Here is a 14906-nt window from a genome sequence, read left to right on the forward strand (position 1 = left end):
GAGGCTTGGACAAAGGACTTGCGGGGGGGTATTTCCACACAGGCCGGAGAATGCTGATGACTCTTGACCCCTGGGCAGAGTTTCTGGGTTGCTGGGCCATCTGGCTCTTAAACCTCAGCTGGCAGCCAGCAGCCGGCAAACCTCTGCTTTCCTTGCGTGGTTGGCCTCCTGATCTCAGAGCGACAGCAGTGGAACTCGGGGTCTGCGTGGATCTGGCTCCATCACCTCTACCTATGACTGGGAACCCAATGGGCCCAATGTGCCTGGAAGAGAACAACCCCGAGTCTGGAGAGGGCCAGGGGGCTTCACCCTCCTCTGAGGCTGGCAGGGGAGCTCAGCAGGGCCCCCGGGGGTCATGTCTGGAGACCAGCTCGGCACAGTGCCTTTGGAGTCATTTGGGCCTCGTCTAGATTGTGGAGTGTTTCTTGATCTGTAAAACTGGGATAGGAATACCTACTTCATAGGTACATAAGTAAAGCACAGCCTAGTACAGTGACACTATAAAAATGTTTTTTGAATTAATGAATGAAGGAGCATAGTAAAATAAGAGGGTCTGACCTCCCATCCCATACATCCTCTGCCTAAAAACCCCAATGACCTGGCTAAGGAATAAGGGAGGAAGGGAGGAGAAGGGAGAAAGAGAAAGACGGGGCAAGGGGTGGGTGCAGATGTGAGAATGGTCAGACTGCCTACAAGAGCCTCGGGGGCTGCGCAAGGGCTCTGGGACACGGTCCCCGACCCTATCCCCTCTCCCCACAGGGAGAGAATCAAGCACAGGGCTCCTCTTTGCAGCTGCCCCAAGAATCCTTTTTGCTTTGACACCTGGAAAGTCCATCCAGGACGAAAGTATCCAAGGTCTTCCTGAGGCTGTCTTGTAGCATTCTAGAATGGATAGAGACAGGTGGGGACTGCAGCCTAAGAGACCCTCCCAACTCAGAGCCCTCTCTGAGTCAGTGACAGTAAATGGTCCTGGTGAAATCAGGGCTCAGGTTCTGGGAGCAAGAAGACCCAGGCCTTTGGGTTCCTCTCCTGAGGACGTGCACTCTGGTGGAGCAGTTCCCATACTGGACCATGAGTTTCTATAAAGTGAATTCAGTGGCATCCAATTCAACAGATGTTAATTGGTGCCTTATGCATAGCGCCTTATGCATAGTAGATGTACAAAGCAGACACTCAAGACTTGAACGAGAGAAGTGGTTCCTGTTAAGTCTTTACAATCTAGGAGGGGAAGCAGATACATAAACCGTAACCACAGTACCAATCTGGGTAAAACGGGAACCTTAAATGAGGACCAAAGGGCAGAGGCAAGAGAGAGTGGAAACTTGGTGGTGCCCCTTTCATCTCCTCCCTTCCAGCTCAGACGCGTCTTGAGCATTGTTGGCTATCTGCAGAAAGGCCAGATCAGGAGTCAATAAATGAGTCTAGAAAGGCACATTCTCAACCCTGCTGTGCCTAGGGTACCCTTATTCCTAGGCCTACAGGGACATTCCAGACAAAAGGTCTCCTCCCCTCCAAGGTGAGTTTACTGCCTCTCTTTAAGGTCTCTTTATCTGCACCCCCTTCTTCGGATTCAGGATTTGTTAGGGAGGCTTGCGGAGGACAGGGGCTGGGCTGTTTGACCAACCTGGTACAGGGTCTAGCACATAGCAGGGGGGGGTAAATAAATACCTTTGCTGACGACAGACGGGGCAGCGGGCAAAGGCTCACTGACCTGGCCATGCGAGAGGGAGGCGGCCCCCGGCCCTCGCCGCCCTGAGCGGGTGACCTGACCCCAGAGGAGGGCGGTTCCGCCCGCACTCCGCCCACGCACTCGAGGGGCCCCTGGCCGCCGCGCTCCTGGGGCAGACCTGCTCTGGGGGATGTGGATTGCGGTGGCGGTGGCGGGGCTGGCGGGGCGGATGAACGGGGGAGGGGTCGGAGGGGGCCCAGGCCCAAGTTCACGCCTTCCTCCCTCCATCCCACGGGCAGCGGAAGCGATTATTCCCCACCGGCGTCTGGCGGGGCGGGGGGCGGGCTCGCACCCCGAAGAGACACGGGCCTCCCCGCGTCCACCCCTTTGATCGCGCCGCCACACCGGGCCCCCTCCCTCAGCCCCGGGGCCGGTATAACTAGAGGCCGTGCCCCTCCCGGCGGCGCACTGGGGTCCGGCAGCGATGGCCGCAGCTGAGCCCAGCCAGCTCCAGTTCGGGGAGATCGCCGCGCCCCCCGCCTACCGGCCCGCCCACCCCGGCGGGGCGTTCCTGCCGACCCCGAACCCCGCGGCTGCTCTGCTCCCCGCGCGTCCCTCGGGCCCCGGTCCGGAGCGCGGCGCCCCGGTGGCCTTCGCCGGCTTTCTCGGTAGGGGTCCCGGGCCCGCGGCGCCGCCCTCCGCCGCCCTGGGCCCGCCTGCGCCCCCTAAAGGCGCGGCCGTCCCGTCGGCGTCGCAGCGCCGAAAGCGCACGTCGTTCAGACCCGAGCAGCTGCAGCTGCTGGAGCTCGTCTTCCGCCGGACCATGTACCCCGACATCCACCTGCGTGAGCGCCTGGCCGCGCTCACTTTGCTCCCGGAGTCCAGGATCCAGGTGAGCGGCCGCGGCGGGCCGGCACGTTCGCCGGTGCCACTTGCTTGACGTTGGGCAAGTTCCTTCCCTTGAGCCTCGGTGTCCTAGGCTGTAAAACCAGTACTTGCCTACGGTGATTGTGAGGCTTAAATGAAATAATTCAGCTGCACGCTCAATGACTTCTGCCTCTCATTGCTAAGGATAATAAGGGCCCCTCCGAGGAGGCTAGCTGGTCTCTTTGAAATGGTCAGAAAGTAAATCCTCAGCAGGAAGGTAATAGGAAGTATTTTCACACTTTTTCCTTATCCAGGAAGAAGGGACAGATGAGGCACAGTTGGTGTTTCCTCCTGCTGGCTCACCAAGTTGCCCCCTGGGCCCCTAGGCCACTTTCTTGGCAGGTATTCGGTCTGCAATGTGGGTTGTAAAGGATGTAACGTCTTGGGGTAAAGCCTGAAGCATGTGGAGCTTCTCGTCAGAGTTTGAAAAATCTAGCGCCAGGTGCGTTTGTTGCCTAAAGTAATAAAGACAGGTTCCTCGGTATTTGTGGGGAAATAGTGAGCTGAAAAATTTATTCATATAAGTGAATGAAGTCCACTGAGCAAAATGCCTCCTTAAATAATTTGACAAGGGAGTACACTTTCAAAACCTAATATTCTGGGGCTTCCCTGGTGGGGCGGTGGTTGAGAGTCTGCCTGCCGATGCAGAGGACACGGGTTCGTGCCCCGGTCTGGGAAGATCCCACATGCCGCTCTGAGCCATGGCCCCTGAGCCACGGCCGCTGAGCCTGCGCGTCCGGGCCTGTGCTCCGCAACGGGAGAGGCCACAACAGTGAGAGGCCCGTGTACCGCTAAAGAAAAAAAACAAAAAAACCCCCTAATTTTCCAAATTCTTTTAAGGGCTATCATCTTTAAGCATAGTAGCATTTTTTTCCTAAAATTCTTAAGTGCTGCTATTTCTGTGGCCTCATTTTTCATTGCAGATGTCCCTATATAAAGTATAGCTAGAACTAGGTATTATTCCAATTTTGCATCTGGGAATGGTGAGGCTGAGAAAGCTAGGTGCTCTGATTTGTGAAGTGTTCTGTGAAAACCATAAGGTTCGGGAGCAGGGAGCCAGGGCATGTTAAACTGGAATTTATAATGAACTATGAAGGTGTAATAGTAGCATGAGGACTCCAAGCAAAAGCAGTTTCTCTCTCCCCACTTCCAGGTGTGGTTCCAGAACAGGCGCGCCAAGTCGCGTCGTCAGAGCGGGAAATCCTTTCAGCCTTCAGCCAGGCCAGAGCTCTTCCTCCATCACTCTGCTTGTGAAACTGAAGCAGAATATTTGAAGCCCCAGCTGCCTCTGGAGGTAGATGTGAACTGCCTGCCGGATCCCAACAAGGTTGGAGGAGACATCTCCAACCCTAGCTCCCAAGCTCAGAATTTTGAAACCTATTCTCCTCTCTCTGAAGACATTGGTTCAAAGCTGGACTCATGGGAGGAACACATCTTTTCTGCCTTTGGTAACTCTTGAGGAGTCTGGGAGAATTCAGGATAAGTTCAGAGGAACCATGACTGACAGCCAGGGAGACACACATCAGAATACCATCCTTTCTGGCTTCCATGTTAAGGACTCATCCATGTTAACCCTGGTAATGGTTTTGGGTCATCTCTCACCTGTGAAGCTTCTTCCCCTTTTGCTCATGAACTTTTGCCCATGGCCTGTTCTTTCTTTGTAGTACACACCCCCTAGGAGTTCTGGCATTTTTTACCAGTGCATCTCCAAATCTGCACTTTCATTTTGGTCTGCATACCTGCTCTTTCCTACCAGTCCTGTTGGTATTTTTTTGAACTAGTTTTTCAGAACTATCTTCACAAGAACGCCTTGGTTCGACTCAGTTTCCCCTTGTGCTTAACAGCTGCTGTCTTCATATGGCTCCTCCAAGGCTTATACCCTTAGACTCATGTTAACCCAGCTCCTTCAATCCTCATCCTATCATCAAGATTTACTACTTTTAAAATTTGGCCTGACATCTTTATGCTCATTCGTAGCTCCGGTGATTCTGCATCCAGATTATTTAAGAGCCCCCTGCCTCACGTTTCTCAGATTTAAAAAAACTACTCTCTAGAAATCTGTAGTAGCCTCCAATTGCTACCAAATTATAAAAACGTTTTGGTTACCCTTCCGGATAACGGACATTGATAGCCTACAGGACCATTATGCGCATCTTCTTAGGGTCACCCATCCACGATATATATATGCCTCTGTCTCAAAGCCACTCCTTTCAGTTTTAGAACCAAATGAATAACCTGTCTCTTTCAAAACACTCTAGAGCTCCCTCCTTCTGAAGGCTGTAACTTTTTCTAATCCTCATTTTGTACCTGTTACTTCAATCACTGCAGCATTACCCTTAGCACTTGTTATTGTACTTCTGTGCAACTTCAGTTTATTATTATTAAATGTTTTCCACAAATGTTTCATTGTAATTCTATTTAAATGAGTTCTGTCCTTTAGATAGCACTTAGTACAGCGCTTCACTCCATAACTGCTCAGTACATATTTTGTGGTCATGAGAAACATTTCTAAAAGAAAAGTTTCTGCAAATGTAGTTTATAAAGCCAGAAATCATGGTATCAGCAGGCCACTGTGCTGAGGAATTTAACTTGGTTAAAAGTCTATCCAGCTTGTTCAAAGTTTAGTAACATGAGTCTTCTGGTTTCAGGAGATTTCTCTTTCCCAATTTATATGATAAGAATGTAAATTACTAAGTTAGCCCAGGATAAATTATTGCTTCGAGGTTTTGAGGGTTTTCAAACTCCTAAGGACAAAAGGAAACTGTTTGTATATGAGGTAATCATAGGTGAGGTTTCTCTGTAAACTGTGCTTTGGAGGCAGCTCATGAGAAGCCATGGCTGGGGCCAGGACTCAGGTTTGTCTTTTGTTTTTTTTTTTTGTAATGGATTTTTGTTTTTCTTTTGGCTATGCCACGCGACTTGCAGGATGTGAGTTCCCCGAACAGGGATTGAACCCGGGCCCTTGGCAGTGAAAGTGTGGCGTCCTAACCACCGGACCGCCAGGGAATTCCCCAGGACTCAGGTCTTGATGATTCCTAGAAGAGTCAGAGCTATGCTGAATGTCTCAGAGATCATACATGCCAGCTACCCTGATATTCATAGAGGTGTTAAATGGCTTGCACTTTTCAGAGTAGCAAATCCACTATTAAAAGCAACCAGGACATGGGCTTCCCTGGTGGCGCAGTGGTTGAGAGTCCGCCTGCCGATGCGGGGGACACGCGTTCGTGCCCTGGTCCAGGAAGATCCCACATGCCGCGGAGCGGCTGGGCCCGTGAGCCATGGCCGCTGAGCCTGTGCGTCCGGAGCCTGTGCTCCGCAACGGGAGAGGCCACAACAGAGGCCCACGTACCGCAAAAAAAAAAAAAAAAAAAAGGCAACCAGGACATAGTTCAGGCTTTAGTAGCAGACTTGCCTTCTGAACCCTTAGAAGCTGTCTGAAACCAAAAATGAAATGATAAACATTAGCTCTTACCATTTTCAGTGCTTGTTATGTGCCAAACATCGTGCTTGGGGCCTGCCCCCACGGTGGCCAGGAAGTCTCACAATCACAGAGCCCTTCCTTTGCATTTAGACTTGTGACAAGGCCAAATGAGATGACATAAATACATTCACAACTGAGAGACATAAAATAATTAACTTACAGTCCCCTGCTGGGGAGAGACGCCCGCTGGGGGAAGCGCAGGGCAGGGGCCCCGTCCTCCCCAAAGCTTGGGTCTGCAGCCAAGTGGGTGCGCGTCGCCTCCTGTCCGTGTCTGTTTCCCCACTTGCACCAGAAAATACTACAGTACTGCACCATCTCTGGATGGCTGAATCTGAAGATGTGGAACCACAGACAGGGAGGAACTACATATAGGAGGGATGACTGTGAAGTTACACAGGGATTTCCCATGGCAGGGAGGGTTGGCCCCTAAACGCCCTCCCCACACCATGTTCAAGGGTCAACTGTGTATCAGACTTTTCCTTTATTGTTAGCACGTTGTGCATCCAGTTGAAGACATCTTTCCTGCTCCTGGATTATAAAGGTATTTTCCTGGCTTGTCCTCCTACAGTGGCCTTTCCCGTTTAGGCTTTCAGTCCACCTGGACTTGACTTCTGAATATGGTGTGAGGTGGGGGGCAAGTCTCATTTGTCTGTCTGTCAAACTGTCCCAGCACCAGATTAACTTTTCAGTTACATCAGCAACTAATTGCTTTATTTTAAAAGTAATAGAAAAAAAAAAGTAATAGAAACACTCCTACTAAAGTTAGTGAAGTACAAACCACTTCTTTCTTATCTATAGGCAATGTGAAGATTTTTGTTTTTTTTGTTGTTAGGGAAAGAAACCATTATAAAAAAACATTTACACTACTTTATTTCACTTAAACATTCGTGTGTCAGGATATTTTTATTTCATCATAAATGATTACTTAAATCACTGGCATAAACATTCCTGAATTTTGAATCACTTTAATTATAAATACTAAATATAAATTTTAAAAAGCTAGAAAGACAATTTCAACACATTTTACATGAAAAACTTAAAACATTCGGTCTTTATTTTCTTTCCGTTCTTACTTTTCCTGGATGTTCTCAAATAAAGATAAGCAAATGACTTAAAAAAAAAAACAAAACTTGCAGTCCACTAAGGATCACATTTAAAGGAAACTTGGTAATTAGCTTATTAACTTTATCATTGCATTTACGTTGTGTTATGTTCTGCTTTCCCCAGTGAAGAGTTTAGAAAATCTACAAATATTTAAATATTGCCACAATTTTTAATGTGGGATCCTCTAAGAACAGTGATTTGTACCCCTCTCAAGCTCTTAGGAGACCCTAACTGCTAAATGTATCTATTATAGGCACTATATGTTTATTCCTCACAACTGCCATACAAGGTAGGGACTATTATTGTTTTAAAGACTACGAATTTTAAGTAGTGGTTGACAAATCACACAGCTAATAAATGACGGCCTGGACACAAATCTAGGACTAACACAGTCCACCATTTTATTCACCACCATATAATGCCTGCTGTATTGGCCTGGCCTTTTTAGTTAGGACTAATGATAACGTGACAGGTTTAAAGGCAACTCCTTAAGCAGAATTTGTACACCCAGGTGAGTACTGTCTCATCTTTCAAAGCAATCATCATGGAGGACGATACTTTTACTCCAGTGACACTAATGTTGCTTAGAGCTCTTTTGAGACTCTTATTTGTTCATTTGTTCCACAGATACTTGGTGCCTACAAAAGGTACTTTATCAGGGCCTGGAAATAAAATGGTAAGCAAAACCAGCAACGGTCCCTCCCCTCATGGACCAAAGAGGCTAGTATGGAGACAAAAGAAGAAATATAAAATTGCAAATGTGACAAAGTGCTGGAAGGAGGGGTACACGAAGACCTGTAGATGATGTGTTGTGGTCAAATAAAGCTTCCCTAAGAAAGTGATGCTGAAGCTAAGATCTGTAGGATGATCAGGAGTTACCAAGGTAAACGAAGAGGGAACACAGAGGTCACTGAGTGTGCAAAGGCCCTGTGGAGTAAGGAGCAGGATGGAGAAATTGTAGGGGAGGCTAGATCATGCCTGGCTGTGTAGGTCTTGTAAGAGACTTCTGAAATTGTCCCGACAGCCGTAAGACTTCACATGGGGATAACGTGACCAGTCCTGTGTTCTAAGAGTATCGCTCTGGCTGCATCTGAGGAGAGCTGAGTGGATACCGGGAGATAAGTCAGGAAATGACTGCTGTGTTCCAGGCTAGTGATGATGGCAGCTTGGCTAAGAGTACTGGTGATAGTGTAGATGGAGAGAAGTGCATGAATTCAAGGGAAAAAAATTTTTAATTGGCAAGTTTTTTGTAGATTCTCAACGGTAGCAAGTGAATCTGATTTTAGGAACTAACAGTAATTCAGAACCAAATCTGCGTTAATACCTGATGTGCTTGCTTGCTCACTCAATCTGGCTTTGATAGTTTTCTTTGGAGCTCCAAAAATGTGTTAGGCAGTGGCAGCATCATTTAAATGAATGTACAGCTGACCCCAAATGACTACTTTGAATTATATAGATTTCTTCTTCCTTACATAAAAATAAAATTCAAATATATTCTTAGGCACAGTTCTTGCCATCAACACATGATGGCACTGAAAGACACGGACAATGCTTAATTAAATATGTGCAAAATCATATATAATTTATTTTATTATTTTTTTAACATCTTTATTGGAGTATAATTGCTTTACGATGACGAGGTATAATTTAAGTGTGACAAGTTAGCCTTAAGAAATGTAAAAGAAAAAATGTAAAAAATGCTTACCTAAGTCTAGGCAGAATATATTAAAAAATAAACCCTTGGGCTTCCCTGGTGGCGCAGTGGCTGAGAGTCTGCCTGCCGATGCAGGGGACACGGGTTCGTGCCCCGGTCCGGGAAGATCCCACGTGCCGCAGAGCGGCTGGGCCCGTAAGCCATGGCCGCTGAGCCTGTGCGTCCGGAGCCTGTGCTCCGCAACGGGAGAGGCCACAACGGTGAGAGGCCCGTGTACCGCAAAAAAATAAAAATAAAAATAAAAATAAACCCTTCTCTAGGTCTATATAGTAAGCCAAGTAACTTACTTGCTTAGTGTTTTCCACAGTGATCGGAAAAAAAACTCTAATGATATTTTAATTCAAAATGACTTGGTAATTAATCTGTACCGTTTTTCCTAAAAATATAATTTAGTGGAAATGATAATTTTTAAAAACTTTTTAAATGGAATACTTATCAACTTGTATTAATTAAATGAAAATGTAGATCATATTAATTTTCATAGATCAATTTATTTAGAATTACAAATATTAAGAATAAAAGATTTATGCATTTCTTAATTAACATAACAGTTTAGCTAAATATAAACTCTGCACTAAAGTTCTGCAGTGGCACAATACCAACAAAGAATATGGAAGCATTTTTAAACTATACAAAAATTTCAAATGGAAAATAATCTTGTTTCAGTTTTATTATACATTAACATATAAAAAGTCTCATTTTATGAGACATCTAAAAGAATCAAAGTCACTTCTACAGCTATATCTTAAACCCCAAATCTGAAAACAATTCATTTTATTTTGACTTTATAATATTCTATATTAAAACAGAGAAAATTCCAAATACACACTTTTTACAAGATTAACATCTTAGGCAGGGTTTTCCTTAAAAAACCAAAAACCAAAAAAGCCCACAACCAAATACAAACCTTTTTCTCCTCTTCCTAGCACTGGCTATTATATTTGTTTTCCTTATAAAATCTTTTTACTTTAAAAATTGTGTAACTGTTGGATTTTAACCAGTAATCTGGTTCAAGAGTTGTGCAAATAAACAAAAAATATGAAAATAGTGTGTTATCAGTCTTTTTCTTTTAAAAAATAAATCCCATAACAACAGCACATCTTCCCCTGAATTGACGGGAAGAGACATGCCAAATCCATTTGCTGAAATTAAGCATCTTGCAGTAATGTTTCTTTCCTGCTCCTTCATTTTCTTTCAACAGACAAACAACAAAGGTTTCTTTTATAAATTATGATAAATTAAAATATTTATTATTATAAAATGATCTATAGAACCATGTCACATTGCAAGTATATTATCATATATACTTGTAAAGTCCATATTTCCCACCTATATTCCAGTGGCTTCCTAAAAATGAGGACTTCCCATATCTCATGATGTTATCTTTTGAAGACTGAGGTGGTGATCAACTAAATGAACTGGAGTTGTAATTTTCTAGATGGAATTTCCACATTGCCATGCATAATGCACAAAAAGACCATGTTTCTTCACGTTCTCCATTGCAGTAGTTGTCTGCATGGGTTGGGTTGAATTCATGCACGTTAAAAAGATGGTCAACATATTCTTCCATGAAATTATATTATGTTCAGACATTTTCAGTTTAAAAGTACTTGCTAATAAACATATGTAACATAAGCAGTGCTACTGCAGCTGAATAATAAAAGAAAAATAAATATAATGCTGGTCAGCAATGCTGGTTTAAGAAGCAGTACAGTATATTAAAATGCCTTATTTGGAGATTTAAATTTCCCTTGTTTTCCAGCAGTTAGGTTATTTGGTGTTGGAAGCCTATATAAAGGAAGAGAACTTCTCAAAAACAATGTCCTATGCAGTTGGAATAATTAAATCTTCTATTCAGTCTCTGTTGGTGTTATTTGCTGCAAAGGCATGTAAGTTTCCCATCTGGCTCAGGCCACTCTGAATATGTGCAACATGAATTTCTACATTATTCTGAAAGCAACTAAAGAAAGAAGAAACATGGTTAACTACATTATCTCACAAAATGAAGAAAAACCATTTTTAAAAAAGGTAGAGCTGAATTGCTGTTAGGAAATAGCTAAGATAATGACCCCAGGTAAGTAAGAAATCTTCCCTTTACATTAGCCATAATTCTACTTCAGTAGTAATTGAAAAAGTATATTTGAAAGAAGCAAAGAAGCCACAGGAGTACTGGAAAGAGAGGACGAATCTCTCTTTGGGGAAGACTTCTAAGTTGAAATCCATGCTAAACCCAAACCTAAATATTATATGTCTTCTGATTCCTTTGTATAAAAAAATCCGTCTGAAAATTCTACTCTGTCAATAGACTGGATATAACCGAAAAGCTCGTTTACAATTTATTTCAAGGATAAAAATCATATGAATACTTCATAAATATGTAAAAGTCTTAAAGCTTATACTGGAAATCACTATGAATTTAATATAAAAATAATTAGAATACATCTAATGAATTACCTGATATTAGAAGCATCTATTGTACTCTTGATATCATTTAATGAATCTGTAAGTGATTTAAATTCAAAGGAATTCAGGTCTCCTCCTTCTGCCAGACACTAAAGGAAAAAATATTTCAAAATTTAATTGAATTATAGTTTAGATACAGACAAACACCCTGTTTAATTTTTTAGCAACAAATTAGCATAGTTTGTTTAGGTGTCAAAGTTAAGAAAATATTCTTAATATTTTCTCCGAAAAGTTCTCCGAAATTTACCTTAATTTGTAATAAAATAGCTGTAAGCCTGGAGATTAAGTCTGTCAGATTTTCATTTTCAACACAGGGCTGTCCTGTAGAGGAATTTGCATGCCGAACAATTTCCTGTGCTTCTTCCTCACACCTTCGTCTCATATCTGTCGGCTGATCTGCAGGCTGGAGCCCTTGGTCTGGAGCAAGCTGAATACAGATGATTAAAACATAAAATGTACATTCATAAGGCCATGATAATTTCTGTGTGTTTGTGCCCTGTTTTCAGGTTAAGATTTTTATAAATCTAGCATTTATAACAAAAATGATGCTCACTCTTACCTTAGAGGTTTTTTCTCCTCTATTTTTTTTCTGATTTGTTTTATATTTTTGGTAACTTTTAATTTTGAGATACTTTAAAACTTCTAAAAAAGAATAGAACAAAAAACTCTTGATAACCTTTTACCCAGATTCACTAACTGCTTATGGTTTACTGTTTGACTTAACATTTGATCTTTCTCTGTCTGTATATAATTTTTTTTCTCTTAACTATTTGAGAATAAGTTGCAAACACTGTGCCTCTTTACCCCTAAATACTCCAGTTTGTATTTCCTAAGTCCAAGGATATTCTCTTACATAATCACAGTGCAGTGATCACAATCAGGAATTTAGCACTATTTATAACGCCATTTTCTAACAGTCTATATTCAGACTTCATCAACTGTCCCAACACATAGCTCATTTTCCCCCTGAAAACGTTTGGTTGTCCTGTTTCTCTAGACTTCTTTACTCTGGAACAGTTCCTCGGTCTTTCATGACCTTGATTTTTTTTTTTTTTTTTTTTTTTCCGGTATACGGGCCTCTCACTGTTGCGGCCTCTCCCGTTGCGGAGCACAGGCTCCAGACGGGCAGGTTCAGCGGCCACGGCTCACGGGCCTAGTCGCTCCACGGCATATGGGATCTTCCCAGACCAGGGCACGAACCCATGTCCCCTGCATCAGCAGGCGGACTCTCAACGACTGCGCCACCAGGGAAGCCCGACCTTGATATTTTTGAACAGCACCAGCCAATTATTTTGCATAATATCCCTCAGTGTGGGTCCGTCTGTTTCCTTTCGATTAGACTAAGGTTATACACCTTTGGCAGGAACACCACGAAAGTGATGTTGAGTTCTTGTCAGTGCATGGTGATCAGGAGGCGCATGATGTTTATCTATGCCACTACTGCTGCTGTTATCTCTGGTCACCTCGGTTAAGGTAGCCATGTGCCTCCTAATCATCCCAGAGAGCTGCCTTGGTCATTCTTGGAGTAGCACACTGCTCCACCATGGGACGTGCCATAAGTTTAGCCAACTCCCTATGTATGGGCATTTAGGTTTTTTCTAATATTTTGCGATTATCAGTAACACTGCAGTGAAGAACCTTGTCTTCTAACACTTAAAAGTTTTTTTTAAATTGAAGTATACATAAACATATAAAAGGATACAAATCCTAAAGTGTATGGGTTAATGAATTTTCACAGATCAAACATGAGAAATCAGCATCGAGATTAAAATGGAACATCACCAGCCCCTCAGAGACCAACTGTCATCTTCCAGTATAATACTCCAAGGGTAACCACCATCCCGACTTCTAGTATTGTATGTTGGCTTTTGCTGGCTTTTGACTTTTACATAAATGGAATCATGCATTATATATTCTTTTGTGTCTGACTTTATCTGTTCAATATTTACATATGAACAAATATGTTCACATATGTGTGAGTTCATCCATAGTGTTGTGAGTAGTTGAGTTCATTCATTCATTTTTTTTTCTAAGATTTTTTTTTGATGTGAACTATTTTTTTAAAGAAGTCTTTATTGAGTCTGTTACAGTATTGCTTTTGTTTTATGTTTTGGTTTTTTGGCTGCAAGGCACGTGGGATCTTAGCTCCCTGACCAGGGGTCGAACCTGCACCCCCTGCACTGGAAGGCAAAGTCTTAACCACTGGACCGCCAGGGAAGTCCCAGAGTTCATTCATTCTTATTGCTGAGAATTCCATTGTATATTATATGTCAGTTTACTGATTCATTCTAGTATTGATGGGTATTTGGGTAATTACTAATTTCTGGCTATAATGAACAGTGATGCTATGTATATTCTAGTGTATATCTTTTGGTAAATACACGTCCACATATATTTGGTATATATTTAGAAGTAGACTTGCTTGTTCTTATTTTAAAATCAATATTGTACTTCCGTAAGAACTTTGTGAAAATTAAATCATTTTACTCCATTAGGAAATGAGCCTATCACATATGGCCTTGCGTACATAATGAGATACAAAAAGACTAGTGAGCAATCCACTTCTGCATGTTTTGTTATATGTTATCTTGGACTGCTTGGTTTGCACCTCTTGTGGATGGTTGCTAGTCCATGGGGAGAACTCTATTTGCTAGGACACACATATTGCTAGTAGGTAAATGACAATTACCCGGAAAATAAAAATAAATGATAATGGATGGCTAAAGGAATGAGCAAAATATACTCAGAGTTTAGATACAGGTAATCACAGTTCATTTCCCTCAGTTCTATTCAAGTGGATTGATAACATCACCAATGGCAGATCTTTGGGACTTATCTATGAGGCTAGTGTCATAAAAAACTATTTAAGAATCTGATATCACAAATAGAGACGGCTTTAAATAAACCCATGCACTTATGGTCAATTAATTTACAACAAAGAGGCAAGAATATACAATTGAGAAAAGGCAGTCTCTTCAATAAATGGTGCTGGGAAAAATGGACAGCTACATGTAAAATAACGAAATTAGAACATTCTCTAACACCATATACAAAAATAAACTCAAAATGAATTAAAGACCTAAATGTAAGACCAGATACTATAAAACTCCTAGAGGAAAACATAGGCAGAACACTCTTTGACATAAATTGCAGCAATATTTTTTTGGATCCTCCTACAGTAATGGAAACAAAAGCAAAATAAACAAATGGGACCTAATTAAACTTAAGAGCTTTTGCACAGCAAAAGAAACTAAATAAAACAAAAAGACAACCTACTGAATGGGAGAAAATATTTGCAAACAATGCAACCAACAAGGGATTAATTTCCAAAATATACAAACAGCTTATACAGCTCAATATCAAAAAGCAAACAACCCAATAAAAACATGGGCAGAAGATCTAAAGAGACAATTTCTCCAAAGACGACATTCAGGTGGCCAACAGGAACATGAAAAGATGCTCCATATTTCTAATTATTAGAGAAATGCAAATCAAAACTACAATGAGGTATCACCTCCCACTGGTCAGAATGGCCATCATCAAAAATT

The 14906-nt window shown here is 42.6% G+C and overlaps 2 protein-coding genes across 2 annotated transcripts in view; one reads left to right on the top strand and one right to left on the bottom strand.

Annotated features, from left to right (window-relative positions):
* The first annotated feature begins 2153 nt into the window (after positions 1 to 2153).
* MIXL1 (Mix paired-like homeobox) lies at positions 2154 to 4055 on the top strand. The gene is made up of 2 exons (XM_030868468.2): positions 2154 to 2561; positions 3750 to 4055. The coding sequence occupies exons 1-2, from the start codon at positions 2154 to 2156 to the stop codon at positions 4053 to 4055; spliced, it is 714 nt and encodes a 237-aa protein (XP_030724328.1).
* A 5402-nt stretch (positions 4056 to 9457) lies between these two features.
* Positions 9458 to 14906, bottom strand: part of LIN9 (lin-9 DREAM MuvB core complex component) — a 109729-nt gene continuing 104280 nt past the window's right edge. The window contains exons 13-15 of the mRNA XM_030868465.2: positions 11606 to 11785; positions 11350 to 11447; positions 9458 to 10855 (exon numbers count right to left, since the gene is read on the bottom strand). Coding sequence (XP_030724325.1) covers positions 10750 to 10855; positions 11350 to 11447; positions 11606 to 11785 — 384 coding nt within the window. The 3' untranslated portion in view covers positions 9458 to 10749. The remainder of the gene's footprint in view (positions 10856 to 11349; positions 11448 to 11605; positions 11786 to 14906) is intronic.

The sequence above is a fragment of the Globicephala melas genome, chromosome 1, assembly GCF_963455315.2.
Source record: "Globicephala melas chromosome 1, mGloMel1.2, whole genome shotgun sequence".
NCBI classification, from domain to species: domain Eukaryota; kingdom Metazoa; phylum Chordata; class Mammalia; order Artiodactyla; family Delphinidae; genus Globicephala; species Globicephala melas.

What these genes read in the sequence shown, in the direction of transcription:
- MIXL1 (XM_030868468.2), top strand. Translation starts at nt 2,154, where the DNA reads ATGGCCGCAGCTGAGCCCAGCCAGCTCCAGTTCGGGGAGATCGCCGCG. An exon ending in TCCCGGAGTCCAGGATCCAG is followed by an intron (nt 2,562 to 3,749) that starts GTGAGCGGCCGC and finishes CCCCACTTCCAG; the next exon opens with GTGTGGTTCCAGAACAGGCG.